Genomic DNA, 20056 nt, shown 5'->3' on the forward strand with positions numbered 1-20056 from the left:
GAAAGTAAGAGCAATACAAAGCAAAATCACAGTTTTCAACCAAGATTAGAAGGCATATCAATGTCTAGGTATAGAATTCCCATGATCATGTTTGAGACAATAAAATCTATCATTCTGTCCCAATGACACAGTTTGGCTTTTGTTTTATATAAAGGATACCAAATGTAACGGGCCAATTTGTTAAATGAAATCATGAAATCAGTTTTCTCCCTGAGGTGAATACACACACAGACACACTCACATCCAAAAAAGCACACATCACAGAATCACAGATCAGGCTCTGTTGAGAAGGAAGCAGGATGAACTTTGTCATGAGAAAGCAATGGACAGAGGGAAACGAGGAGCCGACGTCCACGCTGCCGGAAGCGCGGACAGCACGAGGCCACACAGCGCTGTGGCTGGAGAGGTGGCGCGGGGAGGAGCGTGGCGGAAGCGCGACAGGGGCTGCTCATGCGGGACCACAGCGCCATAAGCAACGCTATGACGGCATCTGGGGGGGCCCTAGTGTCACTACAAATGGAAGGAAATCACCAGAGTGGGAGAGTATTAGTTGAAAAAACAATGTTTTGGAGGTTTAGTCAGCATTAGAAAAAGGTCAAAGTTTCACTGCTTCTGTATGAAAGTGAAGTTGAGAACAAGAGAAATAGCTAAGACCTATGTGACAAATAGGAATTGATTGATTCTTTTTTTTCCGGGGGTTGGGGAGAAAGGGACGGGACGCAGGTTTGGTTGGAGCTTTGACCTTTTGCTTACCATCATCCTGATCAGGTTTAATCCTTCCGTCTGTCAAGCTCCCCTTCCCTGGTGAGGGGGTCCCCATCTGAGGGGTCACTTTATATTTTAACCTGCCTAGCATCCTGTGCTTTTTAAGGAAAGTTGTTCGCTTGAAGTGAGCAATTGCTTTAAAAATACGCCCTCTAGCCATCCCCCAGCTAGAGGAGGAGGAGTGAGAAATAAACCTACTTCTAACATCTCTTTTTCCAAAGAAATGGGCTTTAGACTTTGCTGTGAGAGGGAATTCGGTTTTACGACGCATACGTTTAGGCGGTGCATAACTTGGGTGTCCCTTTTGGCGAGACTGTCCCTGAGTGGTATAGATATGAGAGAGTCCGTCAAAGAGTGCCTTCAGCTGGCTGTTATTAGTAAGACTGCTAAAGGAGGGCACGCTGGACTGGCTGGAGGAACTCTGAGGAGAGGTAGAAGGAACAGAAGTGCTGGACTTTTGTGAGCTGGGGCTCTGACCAGAGATGGGGGTCGGGGGTGGGAGTGAAGAAAGTGGAGGCTTTAGCTTTTGTGTGGTACCTGGAGCCAACACATGAGAAGTGCATGGCTGTTTCTGAGAGACCTTTTTCCTTGGACGATAGTGCTTTGAAAAGTCTATTATTTCACCTCGTGATCTGCGACCATCAGGTGATGGTGTAAAAAACTTAGTAAGGCCATCAATGAGCCCTTTGGTTTTCTTGTTAACTTTAAGTGTAGAGGCAGAAATGTAGGTGGAGGTGGTGGTGATTTTGGTGGTGGCACCAGGCCGAGTGGGGTCTGTAACAGCCAATCTGCTGCTTGAGTCCTTCCCAGATGCAGCATGACCGGATGAAGGTGTGGTACAGACTTTAGTCTTTTGACCCCTACCAGGTGACCCCCTTCCTGTGAATGCATTCATGGATCCTTCATCACTGGTTACAGACCTAGGCAAAAATTTAGAGAATAGTATCAGCATTTAATAATAAAATTATAAAGGTATCTAACACAAGTTTATAGCAACTAGATGCAGTCAAAGGGCTTAAACTTAAAAAACTGAATTGTGACCCTAAAGCCCTGCTTGTGTGTGTGCCTTCACTGAGGTGCTTTTCTCTGTTGCAGCCACTACGCTAGCAAGTCATGATTCTGCCAGGGCCTGTCCAACAGGTACTGGAAGAATCATGTGGACCCAAGGGGATTATAAGTAAGAAAATTTTTGAGGAGATTAAAAGATCACCCAATGGTTTCATTATAATTAAATAAAAAAATGTTACCCCTTGTGTCATGATACATAATTGTGATTTTCTGAAATGCCTTTAAAAAAAAAAGTATTAAAGGAAAGAAGTCATAAGTATTATCTAGAAGTGCAAGAAGAAACTTATATAATCTCTAGTTAGAAGCAATTTTAACTCCAATGGAAAATTTATAGAAACAGAATTTAGTTATTAACTATAAATTAATTTTTTTTTAAAGTAAACATTAAAAAAATACCCTCTTCCTCTTAGAATTTTATGCTTAGGATGATAAGATAACCAATAATACTCTCTAAGTAGAGGAGACAATTAATTGCAGCATAAAATATTGCTGAAAAAAGGACAACAATAGCAAAAAACTGAAGAAATGGTTAAAGAAAAGCTACAGCGGGTCAGACATGACATGGAAAGTCTGGTGGAGAAGCAGCACATTTACCATGGTCATTATCAGACACCTGGCATCAGAATCTTTACACACTGGTTCTGACTGCTATTTCAGTTCCTGTGATGCTGGTTCTGCTCATACAGCTGTGTGCTCAATGGAGACTGGAGGTCACTCTGCTAGCACAGCTGCCTACAGGAACGGCAGCTGCCTGCCTTCGCCTCAGGCTAGGGCTTGGAAAGCCACCCGTTTTGCAGCAGAATTTTATACAACAGAAACATGTGCATGTGAATTATGGCAGTGCTGGGGCCCGAGAACGGACCTTAAAAATTATCAGTTGAGCTGACGGCTAGTAATGAAGAAATGGAAGCCTGAAAATGATATGATCTTAAATTATAAAAATATCTTAAGTAATTACAAAAAGAAGAGCATAGTTTAGTGGTTATCCTGTACATAGAGATTTGATGAACAATTTCAGCGGTCGCCCTAAAGGGGAGGCTGGCGTAGGTCTATGGAGCAAGCTACTAAGGCCCATCTGAAGCAGCTCAACCGCCAAGAGCTTCGCCCAACGCCACCGAGTCAGCCAAATCAGGTTAGAGCTGGAGATCTCGAGTGTCACACTGAGAGTCACCAGTAAACAACTCATCCAGGATAAAACGTTTTGCATCAGAATGTTACATTTGGACTGTATCTGGAATCGATTGCCCAGAAAGGATAATATGCTTATAAAGCATGTAAAAAGGAAAACTCCCCAGACTGTCTTAAAAATTCCTAAGCTCAAAGGACAATTTTGGACAAACAAAAAGTTAGGATTGGTGCCAGATGTAATTTTCAGCTGTGTCCTTTGTTTAGAAAGTTTATATCCTAATTCAGTTTTTTAAATTGGGCCCTGAGGATACAGTCCCATTTCAAGAACAATGCTTAACGCTGGATGAACGCAAAAACACGTAATTCCTACTTCAAGTGATGCTAATATGAAAGATTTTATTCATGAATATGTTTCATGTTTGCCTCTACAAATTAACACAAATTCCACATTAGAATGGCCACCAGTTAGAAGATTTTCATAAAGTTTCACAAAACACTCTAGAAAGGAGCATGCATTTTCTACTTCTCCTTTGGGAGATAGAAGTGCAGGAGGATCCTGTTTTCCTGAGACCAGGTAATAATAAAATGAATTGCTCCAGATAAAACTAAGGGAGAGGGGAGAGTAAGCAAGTAAGACACCTGGTGTTTGTTCACTGTGTGTAGAGTTCCTGTTCATTTCTACATTGCAATGACCCTTTCACTAAGCCCAAAGAGAAAGGCAATGGTCTTACAGACAGCTGCTTCAGATATGCAAGTCTACAGATTTCATTTCTAAACACCTTACCTAATGCTGATATTCAGTTCTATATTCTACATGGGTTAAAAAAACAAACACACTCATTACAACTCTTTTCTCTACTTCTCCAGTAATTCCAGCTAAATGTTCTATTTGGCTTTAATGGCAACCACATGGCCACAGGCTAGAGGAAATGGGGCTAACATAGCATTGGGTTGGCCAAAAAGTATATCGTTTGGATCTTCCCTAAGATGGTATGCAATAACCCGAATGAATTTTTTGGCCAATACAATAGGACTGCATGCTACTGCAAATATATTATTTTGTCTATATGTTTGTATACATGTGCACATACCAAATGGTCCTGTCTAACTCTCTGGAGGCAAACATTAGGACAGTCATTTGCAGATTTCTCAGAAGCTTCTATTTCATAAAAGGGATCTTAAAAAGTTGTAATACTACATTAGCACCAGAAACGAGTATTTTTCTAAAATGTTATCTGGGGTAACAAAAGAGAGTCATTATAGATGTGAACAAATCCCTCTCTTGTTTTAAAAATTCCTATAAAAATATTTATATAATTAAGCTCTTTTAATGCTCAGCCAGTAATAAAGTAGGCACAATGAGTGTTTCCAATTCTTATATTCTGCTTCTGTCCTGCTGCTTGAAAAATGTCACTAAGCATCACAGATACTGGCAACAGAAGACCTCAAAATGCCAACTGTAATTTTAAATGTTATTTTCAAAAAGATTTCTACAGCTTATGCAAAAGAAGAAATATTCCTCATCCCTTGAGTTTGTAAAAATGATGCTAAAAAGTTAATGGGATCTAAGGGGGTTACAATCAACTGTATTTTAAAGCACAACATAAAAGATTTTTTTTGATAAGATCTCAACCTACAACAATCGTTGCTTTAATTTATTTTTCGGTCGTCCAATGGGTTTTGCATATCGTCGTTTTATTTGTGCAGCTTTCTCATGAAGTAGTTTTCTTCCCTTTTTCTTTGGTCTGCAGACTTGGCAAATCCACATCCCTGAATTAATATATATATGAGAAAAATATTTTAATGTTTCATTTTAGGAGAGAGATGAAATATAAAGTGCAGCTGTAATAAGCTGCCCAAGGATGCCTGTACGCAGAACTTTACCCTAGAAGGTGGATCGTTCCCTTTTGTCATTCTGCTCAGGAAGCTGTCACTAAAGGTCAGTTTTCCCAGGGTCAAGGTGATGAGAGCAGAGGGCTGACCCATCTGAGAAGTCTTCCAATAAGGTTTTGCCCAACATGTCACCAAGCCTCCCTCCACCACGTACACACACGTGAAAACCCAGTCTTGTCAGATATTATATATTTTTGGATTTAAGGGAGACATTTTTAAGTCAATCGGAACATTTTTAAGTCAACTGGAACTTCTAGGAAAAAAATACTTGTTTTATCATCTCTTTTTGGGAATTTTCTATACTAAATAAGTTATAATTCTAACATATAGTTTTTAAAGTGAAAACTTAAAACGTTTAAGTACTGTGGAGCTACAATAATTTGAAGTGTGGCATATGGAAGCAGGTCAATGGATAAGAACTAAAAGGCCAGAACAACGGAGAGGTTTAGCATATCATAACAGTCATATTTCAAATCAGTGGGGAAAGGATGAAATGATTCAGAAAGGGGTGCTAGAACAAATAGAAGTCTATCTGGAAGGAAAATAATTACTTCCTATCTTTTATAAACACAAATTCTAGGCAGATGAACATTATGTGACAAAATTAAATGTTATAAGCACCAGGAAAAATACATGGCTATTTTACATAATTTAAGCACGACTGACACTTAAGACTGAAGCCATAAAGAAAAGATTCATGGATTTGACTACATGAAAATATAAAGAGCTTCTGCAAGTCAGTAAGAAAAAGGTGAAAACCCCTAATAGAAAAATGATTAATGGATAAAAACAGGTGCTTTACAAGATGATATACAAACAGCCAATAACCAAACACAAAAAAATGTTCAATTTCACTAAAGAAAATAATTATCAGACATATTTTTTCTATTCTCTAACTGGTAAAAATTTTAAACAGTAACACTGTATTACATTGAATCTAAGCTATTTATGACTACAAGATGCATCTGATTTCAAAGATGTTAAAATGTTTTTTAAAAATGTGTGTCTTAGATTCAATGAAATATAGTAATGGTGAGTGTTGATGATCATACAGGGAAACAGGTATTCTCATACACTGCTGGCTGGCCTGAAAACTAACATGACCTTTCATGGACATAGCCTTCAATCCAGAAATTCCTCCCTGAGGAATTTATCTTAAGGCAATAATTGTTGATGAAAAAATTGGAAATATTTGTAATATTCACTAGATGAAATTGGTTAAATTTTTTTTTTTTTAAATATGGGGTTGCAAAATCAGTTATGTTCAGGAACCACCCAGGTATAATACATGTGACTGAAGCAAGCTGGAATGTAAAGCAACAGGTAGCAGTGAGACTGAGGCAGAATGGAGTGCTGGCAAATTCAAATTCAAAAATCTTTAAATATAGTACCAGATCTTCTGTTACACAGTTAAGAGAAGTCTCAATAAAACATTTCTGTGGCCCACAGTCATCATGTTTATAATCTCGGCTCTATATACTACGGAATTCTACACATTCATTAAAAACTATCTTTGGGAGAATATTTAATGATGTGGGAATATGAGAATCTATTGTTAAGAGGGAAAAACCATAAACATGTACAGAATTTTCCATTTCTTTTTAAAAGGGTGGGTGGGGCAGGGAAGGAATTTCTAATTGATTATTCTTTCCATTCCTTTTTGTCAATCGGTATTTTCTAAATTTTTCGCAATGAAAATGTATAAACTTTGTAATAAGAAGGCAGAGTTATTTATAACGTTCAATATACTATCATATGAGAAAAAGAAGGCTAAACTTGGCTGACTACTCAATAAACAGAGAAGAAAATCCATATTCTATATGGATATACCCATGTAAGATGGTTCAGATCTTCATGTTCAAGATTATCAACGAATGGCCAAGAAAATGGTAATGGCTCCTGTTATAGGACTTTTTTGGGGTCATCATTATCACCATCATCGAGAACAAGTAATGTTTTACCTCTGAACACTCTACTGAACAACATGGAGAAAACTCTAAACTTTTAACCGACCTAGTCTAAATTTATTCTAATGGGGAGTGGTTTTAAGAGAAGAATCATCTTTTTAGTTGGGTGTCCGAATTACAGTATTTATTATATACATTACCCCCAAATTATAAACTTTTACACTTCTCTGCTCACAACCTGTACTAAACCCACAAGTATAAGGAAGGTGGGAGGGATGAAAAAATGCTTAAAGAACCTATATACTCCTGAGCTGTCAGACATTAGGACTAGGCTAATGTGTACCTAATAAAGCACATTTTTTAATAGGTTTAAAGGTTCACCTTTTGGCATTCTGGAAAGTGGGGGATCACAGCACTCCATATGGAATCCTCTATCACAGGAGTCACAGAAAAGCATATTATCCTGTAATGTAGCATATTAGAGACTAATTGAGACTGAAATCAACTGTAAAAGGCCACAAATTCTTTTGTTATCTGGTTAACAATAATAAAATAAGATAAAGCGGCACCACGATCCCTACTGAAATTTGGTATCACACGCACCTAAACACTTAAAAAGAAAATAGCAGCGATCTACAAAAATGAAAGGCCTTAACACTGAAAGCTAACAATTTACCTGGAGATGGATATTGAGAGCCATACTTACTGCATTTTTGCCTTGGATTCTGCATGCACTGCACGTCTTGCATTCGATGCACTGCCACCTTAAGGCCTTTACATTTGTTGTTAATTCAGGACAAAATTTCAAACAGGATGGGTGCCCTATAAGAATAAAAAAAATAAACTGCTTTATGGGAATGGTGCCGTCGATTCTTTTAACTCACTAATATTTAATAGACAGTGACGATGTCAGCCAAAGAACCTTAGGAACTTGAAAATATGAAAAAAATCAAAGATTCCAAATTATATTTTCCCTTCTGCCCTTCCCCCTAGCACCGATATGTGACAGAGTAACTGTACAAATGTTTTCCCTAAGAGAAACTTGGAAAATGTATACCAATTCTAATCACAAGTCTTGGAGAACTTGAAGATAATGTATGCTCAGATCATGTTCTCATACCTGTGCCTTCTGTTAAATCTCTTGCCCTTGCCCTCTTCATCAACCACCATCTACCCCAAAGCTTTCTGGCCTGCTGGCCTGTGAGCAGAGTGCTGAAGTTCAAATGATTCCTACTTTCTGTGTGTAATGAAATCATAAAACATAAAACAACAGTTAACTAAATAAAAACCTGACGCTGCTTAACATAATACAATGAACAAATGCAAAAAAAGAAAAAAACTCAGGAGTATACAAAGACTACCCCATTGCTGGGATATACAAAGAAGGCACCACTGCCATCTTGCCCCGGGTTCCTGAATTTAAAATCTGTAAGTGGGAGTTGTTGTTTAAGTCGCTAAGTCACGTCTGACTCTTTGCGACCCCACTGACTGTAGCTCACCAGTCTCCTCTGTCTATGGGATTTTCCAGGCAAGAATACTGGAGTGGGTTGCCATTTCCTTCTCCAGGGGATCTTTCCAACCCAGGGATCGAACCTGGGTGTCCTGCTTGGCAGGCAGATTCTTTACCACTGAGTCATCTGGGAAGCTCTGGAAGCAGGAATAGAAACAGTGAATTTGGGAGTTAAGAAGTTGCAAAGTCCAGGCTACACAGAACACGCCAAGAAGCACACCCTTAGCAAGTGTCCCACATTTTTCTGAGAGTTCGGCTTTTCCACCCTGTTTTGGACACACTTTTCATCTAGCAGCTCTCACCTCACACAGGAAAACTAGAGACCCCAAGGGATAGCACCACTTAAGAAAGTCAGCCAGGCTTACACTGAGTAATAGATCTCTCTGAAAGGTTTGGGGAGTGTGAGTCCAGACTCTGGAAGTTTAAAATCTGATGGTCTTTTATCACATAAACCTGAGACCTCCAAATTTGATTTTAGTTTTCTAAATCTGGTCTTAAAATAGTACAGATGTTAGTAAGTCCCATGTGAAAGAACTTATAACCAAGCTGCAAAAGAAACCTGAGGGTAAAAAAAAAAAAAAAAAAAAGCAGATTCTGCAATTTCAAAACTGTTTTATAATTTCCTGACTTTGGCAGGCTCATTGTTTAAATATGTATTTTGGGTTGCTGCCAAAAAGGTCCTCCTTCCTAAAGCTTAACAGGTGCTTCATAAAATTCTACCCACCAGGAGATTTGGCTTTTTGAAGTAAAAACATTCAAAAGCAATCATCAATACTGTTAATAAAAGCACACTATTCCTGAGCTAAAAAAAACACAACAACAACAAAAACCTAAACATCTGTATTTAAGATGTTGAGCAAATAAAATGTTGTCATAGGATTATGACCTCAGGCAGTAGACACCCAGCAGATGCATTTAACCTATGACACTTTTCTTTTACAAGGGCTTCTCTCATTCAAATGAATGTGGGGGGAGGGCGTTTATGTATATATACATGTATCAATCACCTCTTTCTGCTCAGGAACAGCAAACAAAGACAGCTCGCTTTTCGACTTTAAGAAGTATACTCTGAAGAGGGAGGGGAAGGTCTACTTTGATCAGGGTTTTCCCGCCCCCACTTATATAGTGAGGGGTAAAAACTCAAGTTTTAAAGAACAGCAATTTAAATTCCACCCTTAAAATGGGTCCCATCAGCTTAAAAGTATACCATTTACTTCTCTTTTTTCTCCCTTTTTATTACTTCCTGTAAGTCATACATCACTAGCACATATGACCTCAATTTCATGCACTAAATTTTTCTCTACATTAAAATCTGCTTTTGTACTTTGTAGCTTAATATCCAGCAACTAAGGTAATTCACATCATATTATAGCTTACTATTTTTTTCTCACAGATATCCTATAAAAATAATTTTTAATAATTAATTATACTTTTGAAAGTTAATGGATTTCAGCCACTTTCAATCAAGAGCAAGGAATATTCTTCTTCTTATTGCTTCCTCTCACTTTAAATAATATTATATTGCAACTACTACCATTTAAGCTACCCTATCAAATTCTAAAATCTTCAGTCTATCTTTCCTTTAGGCAACAATCTTACCTTTATTTAGCTCAAGAGAACTGGCCATAGATCCCTTCCAGCTCTAAATTTCTATGATTCTGTAAAGGATGCTGAGGGATGAAGAAATATTTCCATTTTATTTTCTTACTGCCAACTTTACACAAAAGACTGTAACTGAGTCTTGATACGCTAGTACACAATCTATAGTAATTACAAAAAGGACAACCATGCTATTGATAATTCAATTCCTTACCTCCCATTCTAGCCATTCTGTAAACTCAACAATCCCCTCTAAAATTTGGGTTCTCTCTGCTGACACAATTCATGGTGGTTTACACACACACACACACACACACACACACACACTCATTCTTATACCAGTAGATTTTAAGCACTGATAACTTACAACAGTTTTATCCAGCGAAACCAAAGGAGTACTGTTTAAAATTAAACAAGTACCAATGAGACCACAAGTCGGTAGAAGTGATTTTTGAGTCAAGTATTATGGGAGTAAAAAACCATGGGCTCTGTAGTAGACTGAACAATGCCCTCCAAATATGTCTATTTGTAATCCCTAAAACGTACAAATATATTAACCGACATGGCAAAAGGGGCTTTGCAGATGTGACCAACGGTACAGGCCTTGAGATGGGAGATCATCCTGAATTATCTGTGTAATTATTCCAATCTAATCACAAGTACTTAAAAGCAGAGAACCCTCCAGCTTGGTTAGTAACATGAGACAAAAGGAGGAGGAGAGGTTCAACACAGGAGAAGGACTGCACCCAGCGGGGAGTGGGAGGCACACAAGCCAAGGAGTACAGGTGCCCACTAGAAGCAGGGAATCCGGTTATGTGACAGCAAGAAATGGGGACACTGGTCCTGCATATGCAAGGAACTGAATTCTGTTCACAGCTGTATGGTAATTTGTTATAGCAGCAATGGAAAAACTATGAAAGACTCAAGACATTGGGTCCCTCACATCAGTTATCTGACCAACTACCTGTCCACTGAAGACCCGATGAGGGAAAGGACAGACATTTCAGATCACATGGTCCAGCAGGTGGTTGTTTTGGGAGGAGGGAGCAGTGTAAGGTTCATAAGCTGTTTTGGATATTATCTCTGAGGAGCCCATGAAGTGTCAAGGAGAGGAGTCCTGGAGGTAGGCTGGCTTGGAGATGTGGGCAAGTCTAGCAAGAGATTAGAGGAAGGCCTTCCTAAAAAGACACCAAAAGGATGAGTGAGATCAGAGGGGAGCAGAGGCGGGCAGGGTGGGAGAGAGCAGCATGTGCAGAGTGACAGGAGAACACGGGGACGAACATGGGGACATTTAAGAAGAGGAAAGAAGTTTGATATAACCTCTACATAACCTCATATAGTTATAGGTTATATGACAGGGATGGTGATGTGCAAAGGGGTCAACAGGAGCCCAATCCAGAAGAGTGTTTTGGGCTTGGATTTTTCCTAAGGTTAACTGGTGGACACTAAAAATTCTGTGATTAGATTTATGGTTTTAAAAAGTAATTTATATTAAAAAAAAAGTAATTTATGCTGAAGTATGCAAAATGGATGAGGAGAAAGAATATGAAGAGGAAAGCTAGCTTATTATCATAGCAGCTCTGAGCGGGTCTGGTGAAGGCTGTGGATATACTGAGGACGTAGAATAAATACTGGGATGTACAATCAATGCATTTTTGGTAATTTCTTGCTGTGAGAGAATAGGACAGAGGAGGGCTTCTAGAACTGAATGCGTAGCTGGTGGTGTGTCGTTTGCTGAAATGGGAAATCCCCGAGGAGAAGCAGGATGTCGTTTGTTTGCTAAGATTTCTGTCTTTGCTAGAGTGGTGGTGGTTGTTTTGGGAGGAGGGAGCAGTGTAAGGTTCATAAGCTGTTTTGGATATTATCTCTGAGGAGCCCATGAAGTGTCAAGGAGAGGAGTCCTGGAGGTGCTTATATCTAAGGGTCTGGAACCCAGGAGAAGCTATGAACCAAAGTGAGGAAACACAGGGCCAAGGACGAAAGGCTGAAGAAACTCGGAGGTGATGAAGAGAGGCCAGGGAGCTCACAAAAGATCTGGAAGAACGGAACTGATAGAGAGAAAGCACAGAGAATATGAAATCACAGAAGTCAAAAGATGAGAACGTTTCATGGAAAAAGATTCTCAACAACTCAAATATGACTGAGAGGAGTATTTGGTGTAGATTGAAAGATGTCCACTAGACTTTTTTTTTTTTTTTGCCAGGCCTCTGGACAGCATGCAGGATATCTTAGTTCCTCCAAAAGAGATTAACTTGTGCCCCCTGCAGTGGAAACTCAGAGACTTAGCTACTTTTTTGCCAGGGAAGTCCCTAGAGTTTTAAAAAAACTTAGAAGGCACCTTTAGAGTTTGCTACATGGAGGTCACTGTTAATCATACCAGCAGAATTTTAGTGAAATAACAGGTCGGAAGCAAGGCTTCTGCTTCCTGTTACTCTGCATGGACTGCCAATCCAGCTGTGGGCTTGTGGAGAGGGGGGCTTCCTCCTCCATCCCTCCTTCCTCTTGGAGTCCATCTCGAGGTTTCTTCCTAGTTAAGGGGCTTCTTCCAAACCCAGTTTTCAATCTGTGTATAGTCGGTGTGAAACTGGACAACTAACTAACCAATCCCTGGGGTATTTTCTCACAGTAACATCAAGAAGCTAGTGACTACATATATGTGTATATTGCACCAACCAGCTCCCTGGGAGCAGAAGGCAGGCAAGTTTTACTCAGGGTTAACACTAATAAAACAAACCCAGGACAGACTTCAGGGCTCCTGAGGACAGACTGGTACGCGACTCCACGTCTCCGGCTTCCTTCACTGTACAAAGGTAATCTTCCTGCTCTCCAGCTGCATCTCAGCAGCCATGCTGTCTCCAGTGTCAATGAGCTTCCACTTAGAATGATGCTGTAATTTTGAACTGTGCACTTATCTTAGATTTGCTAATTTGAAAACACACATGCACAGAACTCATCTGTAAGTAAGATTTAACCACCCAGCAATCTGAGCAGCAGACACAAAATTTCATTTGGTATAATATCTAATACTTATGTGAAGCTAATTAAAGATAATTTGGTCTTAATGAGGCAAAGAGAATATAACAGTGTTAATTTCAAAGTAGGCTGATCCATGAAAGTCAAGTAAAATCACTTCTTAGTCTCAGCATTTCCATAGACCTGAAGACTATGTGATGAGTCCCACATTCCTATTAGTGCTTCGAACAGCCCTTTGGTGTTTTTGTGTGATGATTTATAGATAGTGATGATCTTCATAGCATTATCTCACTGGATCCTCACAACAGCCCTGTGGATGCAGGATACAGACTTCACCCTCCAAACCTCACAGATGTGTACAGCTACGTACGGTTCCATAGCCAGCAAGTAAAGAGGACTGCAGCGCTGCATCTGGGGCTCCTTGCACTATTTACCTCCCTTCACAGTTTTACTACCTGCAAACTTGAATAATTTTTTTTCAACAGTTTTAGCAGAAAAAACACAGTTAAAGAAAATACTGCCCATTTGCAGCACTGAGCCATCTTAAAAATACAGAAATTTCTAATTGGCTTTACTTTATGATGTAAGCAGAAGGAAACACTTATTACCCAGGTCTGTGAAGTCTAAGCAGTCTAAATGTGACATCATATAAATGATACTTCAGATAGAAAGAGGTGACTAAAAACCAACAGGCACATGTGGGAAACACATTTAAAAGCAATCCTTATGGGCTGTTATCTATATTTCCTTTTTTTATTTTGTTTTACAAGGCTATGGTTTTGTTTTGTTTTTCACAGAAACGTCTTACATTAGGGATTCCTTTGATCATTACAAGCAGTCTCAATCCGATCCCAGAACCAATGGACTCTAGAGTATGAGATAGTGGTCATTTCTGTAAGGCCAACCAGGGCTACCAGCCACTCTGTAATTCCCACTTCTGAAACTGAACTGGACCATGACACCAGGGCTCCCACCATTACTGGGGGCCACTGCTGAGCCAGGCCAAGCTATTTGATTCTTTTTTCCCTATAATCACTGACATGTCACAACAGAGCACTGTAACTACAAAATCTCCGCAAGCTTTCTAAGAAGAACCATATTTTTCTTTTAGTCCTTCTATTTAAAGACTGCTGCTGCTGCTAAGTTGCTTCAGTCGTGTCCAACTCTGTGTGACCCTATGGATGGCAGCCCACCAGGCTCCCCTGTCCCTGGGATTCTCCAGGCAAGAACACTGGAGTGGGTTGCCATTGCCTTCTCCAGGGTCTTTTTAAATGAGTCAGTTCTTTGCATCAGGGGGCCAAAGTATCAGAGTTTCAGCTTCAACATCAGTCTTTCCAATGAATATTCAGGATTGATTTCCTTTAGGATGGACTGGTTGGATCTCCCTGCAGTCCAAGGGACTCTCAAGAGTCTTCTCCAACATCACAGTTCAAAAGTATCAATTCTTCAGTGCTCAGCTTTCTTTATAGTCCAACTCTCACATCCATACATGACTACTGGAAAAACCATAGCCTTGACTAGACGGACCTCTGTTGGAAAAGTAATGTCTCTGCTTTTTAATATGCTGTCTAGGTTGGTCATAAGTTTTCTTCCAAGGAGCAAGTATCTTTTAATTTCATGGCTGCAGTCACCATCTGCAGTAATTTTGGAGACCAAGAAAATAAAGTCTGTCACTGTTTCCATTGTTTCCCCATCTATTTGCCATGAAGTGATGGGCCCAGAAGCCATGATCTTAGTTTTCTGAATGTTGAGTTTTAAGCCAACTTTTCCACTGTCCTCTTTCACTTTCATCAAGAGGCTTTTCGAGTTCCTCTTCACTTTCTGCCATAAGGGTGGTGTTATCTTCATATCTGAGGTTACTGATATTTCTCCTGGCAATCTTGATTCCAGCTTGTGCTTCTTCCAGCCCAGAGTTTTTCATGATACACTCTGCATAGAAGTTAAATAAGCAGGGTGACAATATACAGCCTTGATGTACTCCTTTCCCAATTTGGAACCAGTCTGTTGTTCCACGTCTAGTTCTAACTGTTGCTTCTTGACCTGCATACAGATTTCTCAGGAGGCAGGTCAGGTGGTCTGGTATTCCCATCTTCTGAAGAATTTTCCAGTTTGTTGTGATCCACACAGTCAAAGGCTTTGGTGTAGTCAATAAAGCAGAAGTAGATGTTTTTCTGGAACTCTCTTGCTTTTTCAATGATCCAACAGATGTTGGCAATTTGATCTCTGGTTCCTCTGCCTTTTCTAAATCCAGCTTGAACATCTGGAAGTTCACGGTTCACGTACCGTTTAGGCCTGGCTTGGAGAATTTTGAGCATTACAAGGGAAGATTAAGTGAACCTAACACTAGAGCCAGATCACATAGGGGAGTCCAGAGAAGCACACTGAACCATACATCCTCTATCCTAAAAAAAGGGACCTGACGATCCCAGGTCTTGAATTTCTACCATGACCCACATCTCAACTCCAAAGCTTCTAGCTCATGCTGTGTGTGTGTGTGGCAGGGTGCTCACAAAATGACTCTGGATATAAGTCTTTTAGACAGCATCCTCAATCCATTCTTCCCCATGTGTTAAAAGAGAAAACGAGACCATTTTTGAAAAAAGAAAACCCAACACTACACCTATATACTCTGGAAAAGTAAGAAACTTTAGGAGTAAAAATATTTCAGTCACCTCTAACTAAAAAGGAACTCAAACCTCTCTTTTGGCAGGCTTCAATCTGGGAAAGATGAAGGGAGATTGGTTACATCAGAAAATCTAAGATGTACCTGTTTAGAATTACGCCTTTATACCCTGTGAAAGAAGCCTTGACGTTATGATCTGGAAGATAATGATCTCTTATCAACTTAAGTAAGTGTATCACTAGAGGGAAGGAAATATATGAAGGGAACTTTTCTTTCCAGATTTAAGTACGACTTTAATCTGTCTAGGTGCCCAGACAAATAGACACTGAAGAAATAAAACAGTTAAGAGTGTTTTTAAAGTACCACCTTAAAAATCACAAAGGGTAAACCTTAGACAAGAGAACACTACTACTACTAAACACTACTACTAAATTGACCAGGCGGTTACACAAAACAATAATTCATTCAGAATGAGCCTCGTGGGAAAACCCAAAAGGTAACTGCAGAGTCAGAACTGATGAGTGAGGCACTAGCTCACCAGGATAAAACAAGGAGAGTGAAGGATTGAGATTTATTAATCCGAACATCCAGATAATGTTTCCATGCCCTTTTGCCACCAGCCACGATATGATGGCAGGTGGAAAGTTTTAATGAATCCGTAAAGCCCATCAAAAAGACTGTCAGAAAGCATTGCTCAAGCAGAGTTTGAAATGTCTTATTTCTCCGAGTCAAGTCCTGAGAGCTGGAGAACCATTTAGGATCTATCAAGTTAAACCTTCATAGGAGGAGGAAGAATCATTACACAGCAGTGTCATTCTTCAGTGTGAAACATTTCCTCCATCCAACCATCACGCAGCTGTCATAAACAATAAGATCTTAAATTTCCTGCAGCAATCAAGGAAAACAATTTGATCCGCCAAAAATAAAAAAAGACCAACAACTGCTGATGTGTAGAGTACACTTACCAGAGTGCAGACCATGTGTTAGGTTATTTACTTGTGTTCTCTTCTTTAGCTTCCACACAACCCAAGATATAAGATGCTATCATTATCTCTATGTTTCCAATAAGGGAACTGAGGCTGAGGATGGTTAACTCATTCAAGTAAAGGGGCTATGGCCAGCTTTCTAGTTTGGTCTTAACCACTATACTATATTATTGACTTGCTAAACAAGAGAATGCTATTGTGTTTTGCAGATTTGTTGATGTTTTTAAAGAATTAACTATAACTAGAGCAATACTTGGGTGTTAATTTTAAAATAACATTTTTTCAGGGAAAAGTTTCAGTAGGCTAGGAGAAGAAAATTTAAAGATTAATACAGAGGTTGACTTTTAAAAGTTCAGTAACTGCCACTCTGCTGAGTTGTGTATGTGTGTGTATACACACATACATATAACCATATATATCTCTAGGCAACTTAAGAAGGAAGGCTGGCTGGTAAGACAAATTCTTTTTAATTATCTTTCTTGCCAAGCCTTGCAGCCTGTGGGATCTTGAGTCTGAACCCTGCCTCCGCAGTGAAGTGCAGTCTTAACCACTGCACCACCAAGTAAATTCCAAGACAAATTCTTTTAGTATAAGCATAATGTGACTTAATTTCCATTACAAAAGTGGAAATGTGCGCTTAAAGTCCTATGCTGAGAAAAAGAGGTGACAGCAATCTTGAAAGCTTTTTGGATATTGCAATGTACCAATGACCCAGTCCTCTCCAGTATTCTTGCCTGGAGAGTTCCATGGACAGAGTAGCCTGGCGGGCGGGGTTGCAAAAAGTCCGATACAACTGAGCAACTAACCATATCCCTACCCAGTAGCTCCTTGATTTCAGTATCACTTTCTGAGTAGACCACTCTTTTCCTAGCTTACTCTGGGCAATTTGAGTTTCTTTTATGCCTGATGATTTCTGGATTGTTATCAGTGCAGTTGCCAGAATCCTGTGCATCCCCTTCAGTCTGCCACACAGAGCTGGGCTGTAATATTATATTTCACCAGTAGGTGTCAGGACCTGAAACACTATATGCTGTTGCTCCTGCTAAGTTGCTTCAGTCGTGTCCGACTCTGTGCGACCCCATAGACGGCAGCCCACCAGGCTCCCCCGTCCCTGGGATTCTCCAGGCAAGAACACTGGAGTGGGTTGCCATTCCCTTTTCCAACGCATGAAAGTGAAAAGTGAAAGTGAAGTCGCTCAGTTGTGTCCGACCCTCAGTGACCCCATGGACTGCAGCCTTCCAGGCTCCTCTGTCTGTGGGATTTTCCAGGCAAGAGTACCGGAGTGGGGTGCCATTGCCTTCTCCGAAACACTATATATTTCTACTCAAATGTATTAAATTGAGACTTCAGGTTATAAAAACAAGTGATTCTAGCTGCAATCAACTTGAAAATTTAGAATTTTCTACCCTGAATTTACCTTCAAGGTAGAATATTCCACGTTGAATTACCAATGCTGGCACGAAATCTAAGGTTAATTTAAAATATGAATACATAATATTTTATAAACGTATATAACACTGTTTATATCAGTGAGAATATACTCACTTCCCCCCAACCTGTATTTACTTTTTAAATTTAAAGCTTACACTATTATCAAATAATTGCTTTAAATAACAAGTATTTTTGGATAGAGAAATTGCACGTAGCTATAATAGGGAGTCACTTTACACACACACAAAAAATAACAACTTACCACTACTGCCACAATCTGCACAAGAGAGAAGTTCTTCTGGTTTCTTTTCACGATTTGATTCCTTTGTCCCCAGACAGAAGCTACATATTGGAATGGGATCGGCACGGGGCTATGAAAAAATTAAAATGAAAAAACACTTAGCTTTCCACTTCAAAAGCGTCTTACATATTTCTTTACCAAAGAAAGAATAGGGTATTCATATCAATATTTTCTGATAATTAAAAAAACCCTCAAATTATTTGATAGTGAAGTACTGCCTGAATAATACATTTAAGTGTAATGCATAAGACTCAGAAATAATTTTTATTAAGCCAATGAAATTTAAAACCTTTATATATATTATGTATTACCTTCCTGAAATGAACATTAAGAATTCATTTGAAGTCTCAAATCGTTTCCATAATCTATATGCCTACAATAAATTGATTCATCTATTCAGTATTACAGTCTATGAATATCATCTAGTCAGACCAGATTGCTTAAATTTCATCAAGTGTTTTAGTACAGGTTACTATTATCCATCAATTAAACATATGACATAAAATACTGGCATGTTAAAAGGTGACATAATAACAGCCTTAGAACTAAAGAAGGGGTTTTCCACGGTGATTCAGTGATTAGGACTCTGCATTTCCACTGCAGGGGGCATGGGTTGGATCCCTGGTCTGGGAACTAATATTTTGCATGCTCCGTGGCATGGCCAAAAAAATGTTAAGAACTTTAAAATTCTGTAGGATCGTTTAAGATGATCAAAAGACCATTAACAAGGCTTTTCTGACACCAACGTCTTCAAAAGTAAACCATACCATGCCACACAAAATGGATAAACTCTCAATCTCTGACATTCCCCTTCAATAAAAGAAACAAAACATTTGTCTAATCCCTAGCACCCCTTTAACTCTCACAAAGGAAACTGCTTTTAACAATGTATAAATCTGCATACATTTTAGTGCCTTCATTGTTATTTATGACTACCAGCAACGCTAGTGTTCCCATCCATACGAAGAGCTGACTGTGCCTACAGGTCTGGTCACATTATTTTGCACAGCCACACGGTATGAGAACTAAAATTTTACTGCATATTCCAAGCGTCACACGTTGTCTGCTAGCCATCAGAATGTAACTCTAACGCATTTATATTTGAATCTCGTGAATCAAAAATTTAAGGCAAGAAAGCTTAGTATAATCACAAATATTTTTTATTTAAATGTAAATTAAAAACAAGATTTTGCTAGGCCTAACTTTCCAAATATACATCAGTGTAGAATAAACCTCATTTGTTCAGCCACTCTATTCCAAAAGCCTGATGCACATAGGCACTCAAAATGTTTTTTGCTAACTATATAAAAATATATGTGAATAAATGAAAGAAATATATGCTAGTTTAAAAAACCTTATTCTAAAATAATATTTCAAATAGTAACAGTGATTCCAACAAACATCTTGGTTCAATGTGGCATGTCATCAAAAACCAGAAATCATCTCATGACCAAGCATTTGCAAACTGTTCAATACGACTGTTAATTTCATCTTACAATATAAACTTTCATTGTCTTGCCCTTATTTTCAGTTTAATTTGTTCTTTTAATATGCACAGGCTTTACTTTCTGAGGTAACTATGCAAATATATTTTTGTAGCCCCAGTTCAAAAGCAGAGAATAAAACTCTGTTCTAGAAAAACCAAAAAAGACAAGCTACAACAAATTGGTCACTGACTCCTGCCACCATTTTTTAAATGCCAGATAATCAGCACTGCATAATTATGGATCCATAGTTATTACTTGCAAATGCTCAACTGCAGTACCTTGGGAACACTTTTGTTCCTTTAAATAGCAATTAAAAGAACAATCTGGTTTTCAAGTGACAACATTCCCCTGATAGATTCCAGCTAAAACCCAGTCCTTATACTAA

The 20056-nt window shown here is 39.0% G+C and overlaps 1 protein-coding gene across 5 annotated transcripts in view; it reads right to left on the bottom strand.

The window, feature by feature from the left end:
• KAT6B (lysine acetyltransferase 6B) overlaps positions 1–20056 on the bottom strand; it is a 180657-nt gene that overhangs the window by 45795 nt on the left and 114806 nt on the right. For 3 of the 5 annotated variants that reach the window (XM_070364760.1, XM_070364759.1, XM_070364758.1), the window contains exons 4-8: positions 18146–18254; positions 7468–7583; positions 7143–7224; positions 4599–4731; positions 754–1685 (exon numbers count right to left, since the gene is read on the bottom strand). In XM_070364760.1, the coding sequence (XP_070220861.1) occupies positions 754–1685; positions 4599–4731; positions 7143–7224; positions 7468–7583; positions 18146–18254 (1372 nt within the window). The remainder of the gene's footprint in view (positions 1–753; positions 1686–4598; positions 4732–7142; positions 7225–7467; positions 7584–18145; positions 18255–20056) is intronic. The other 2 variants (XM_070364762.1, XM_070364761.1) reach the window with 2 other exon arrangements.

The sequence above is a fragment of the Bos mutus genome, chromosome 28 (genome assembly GCF_027580195.1).
Source record: "Bos mutus isolate GX-2022 chromosome 28, NWIPB_WYAK_1.1, whole genome shotgun sequence".
Taxonomy (NCBI): Eukaryota; Metazoa; Chordata; class Mammalia; order Artiodactyla; family Bovidae; genus Bos; species Bos mutus.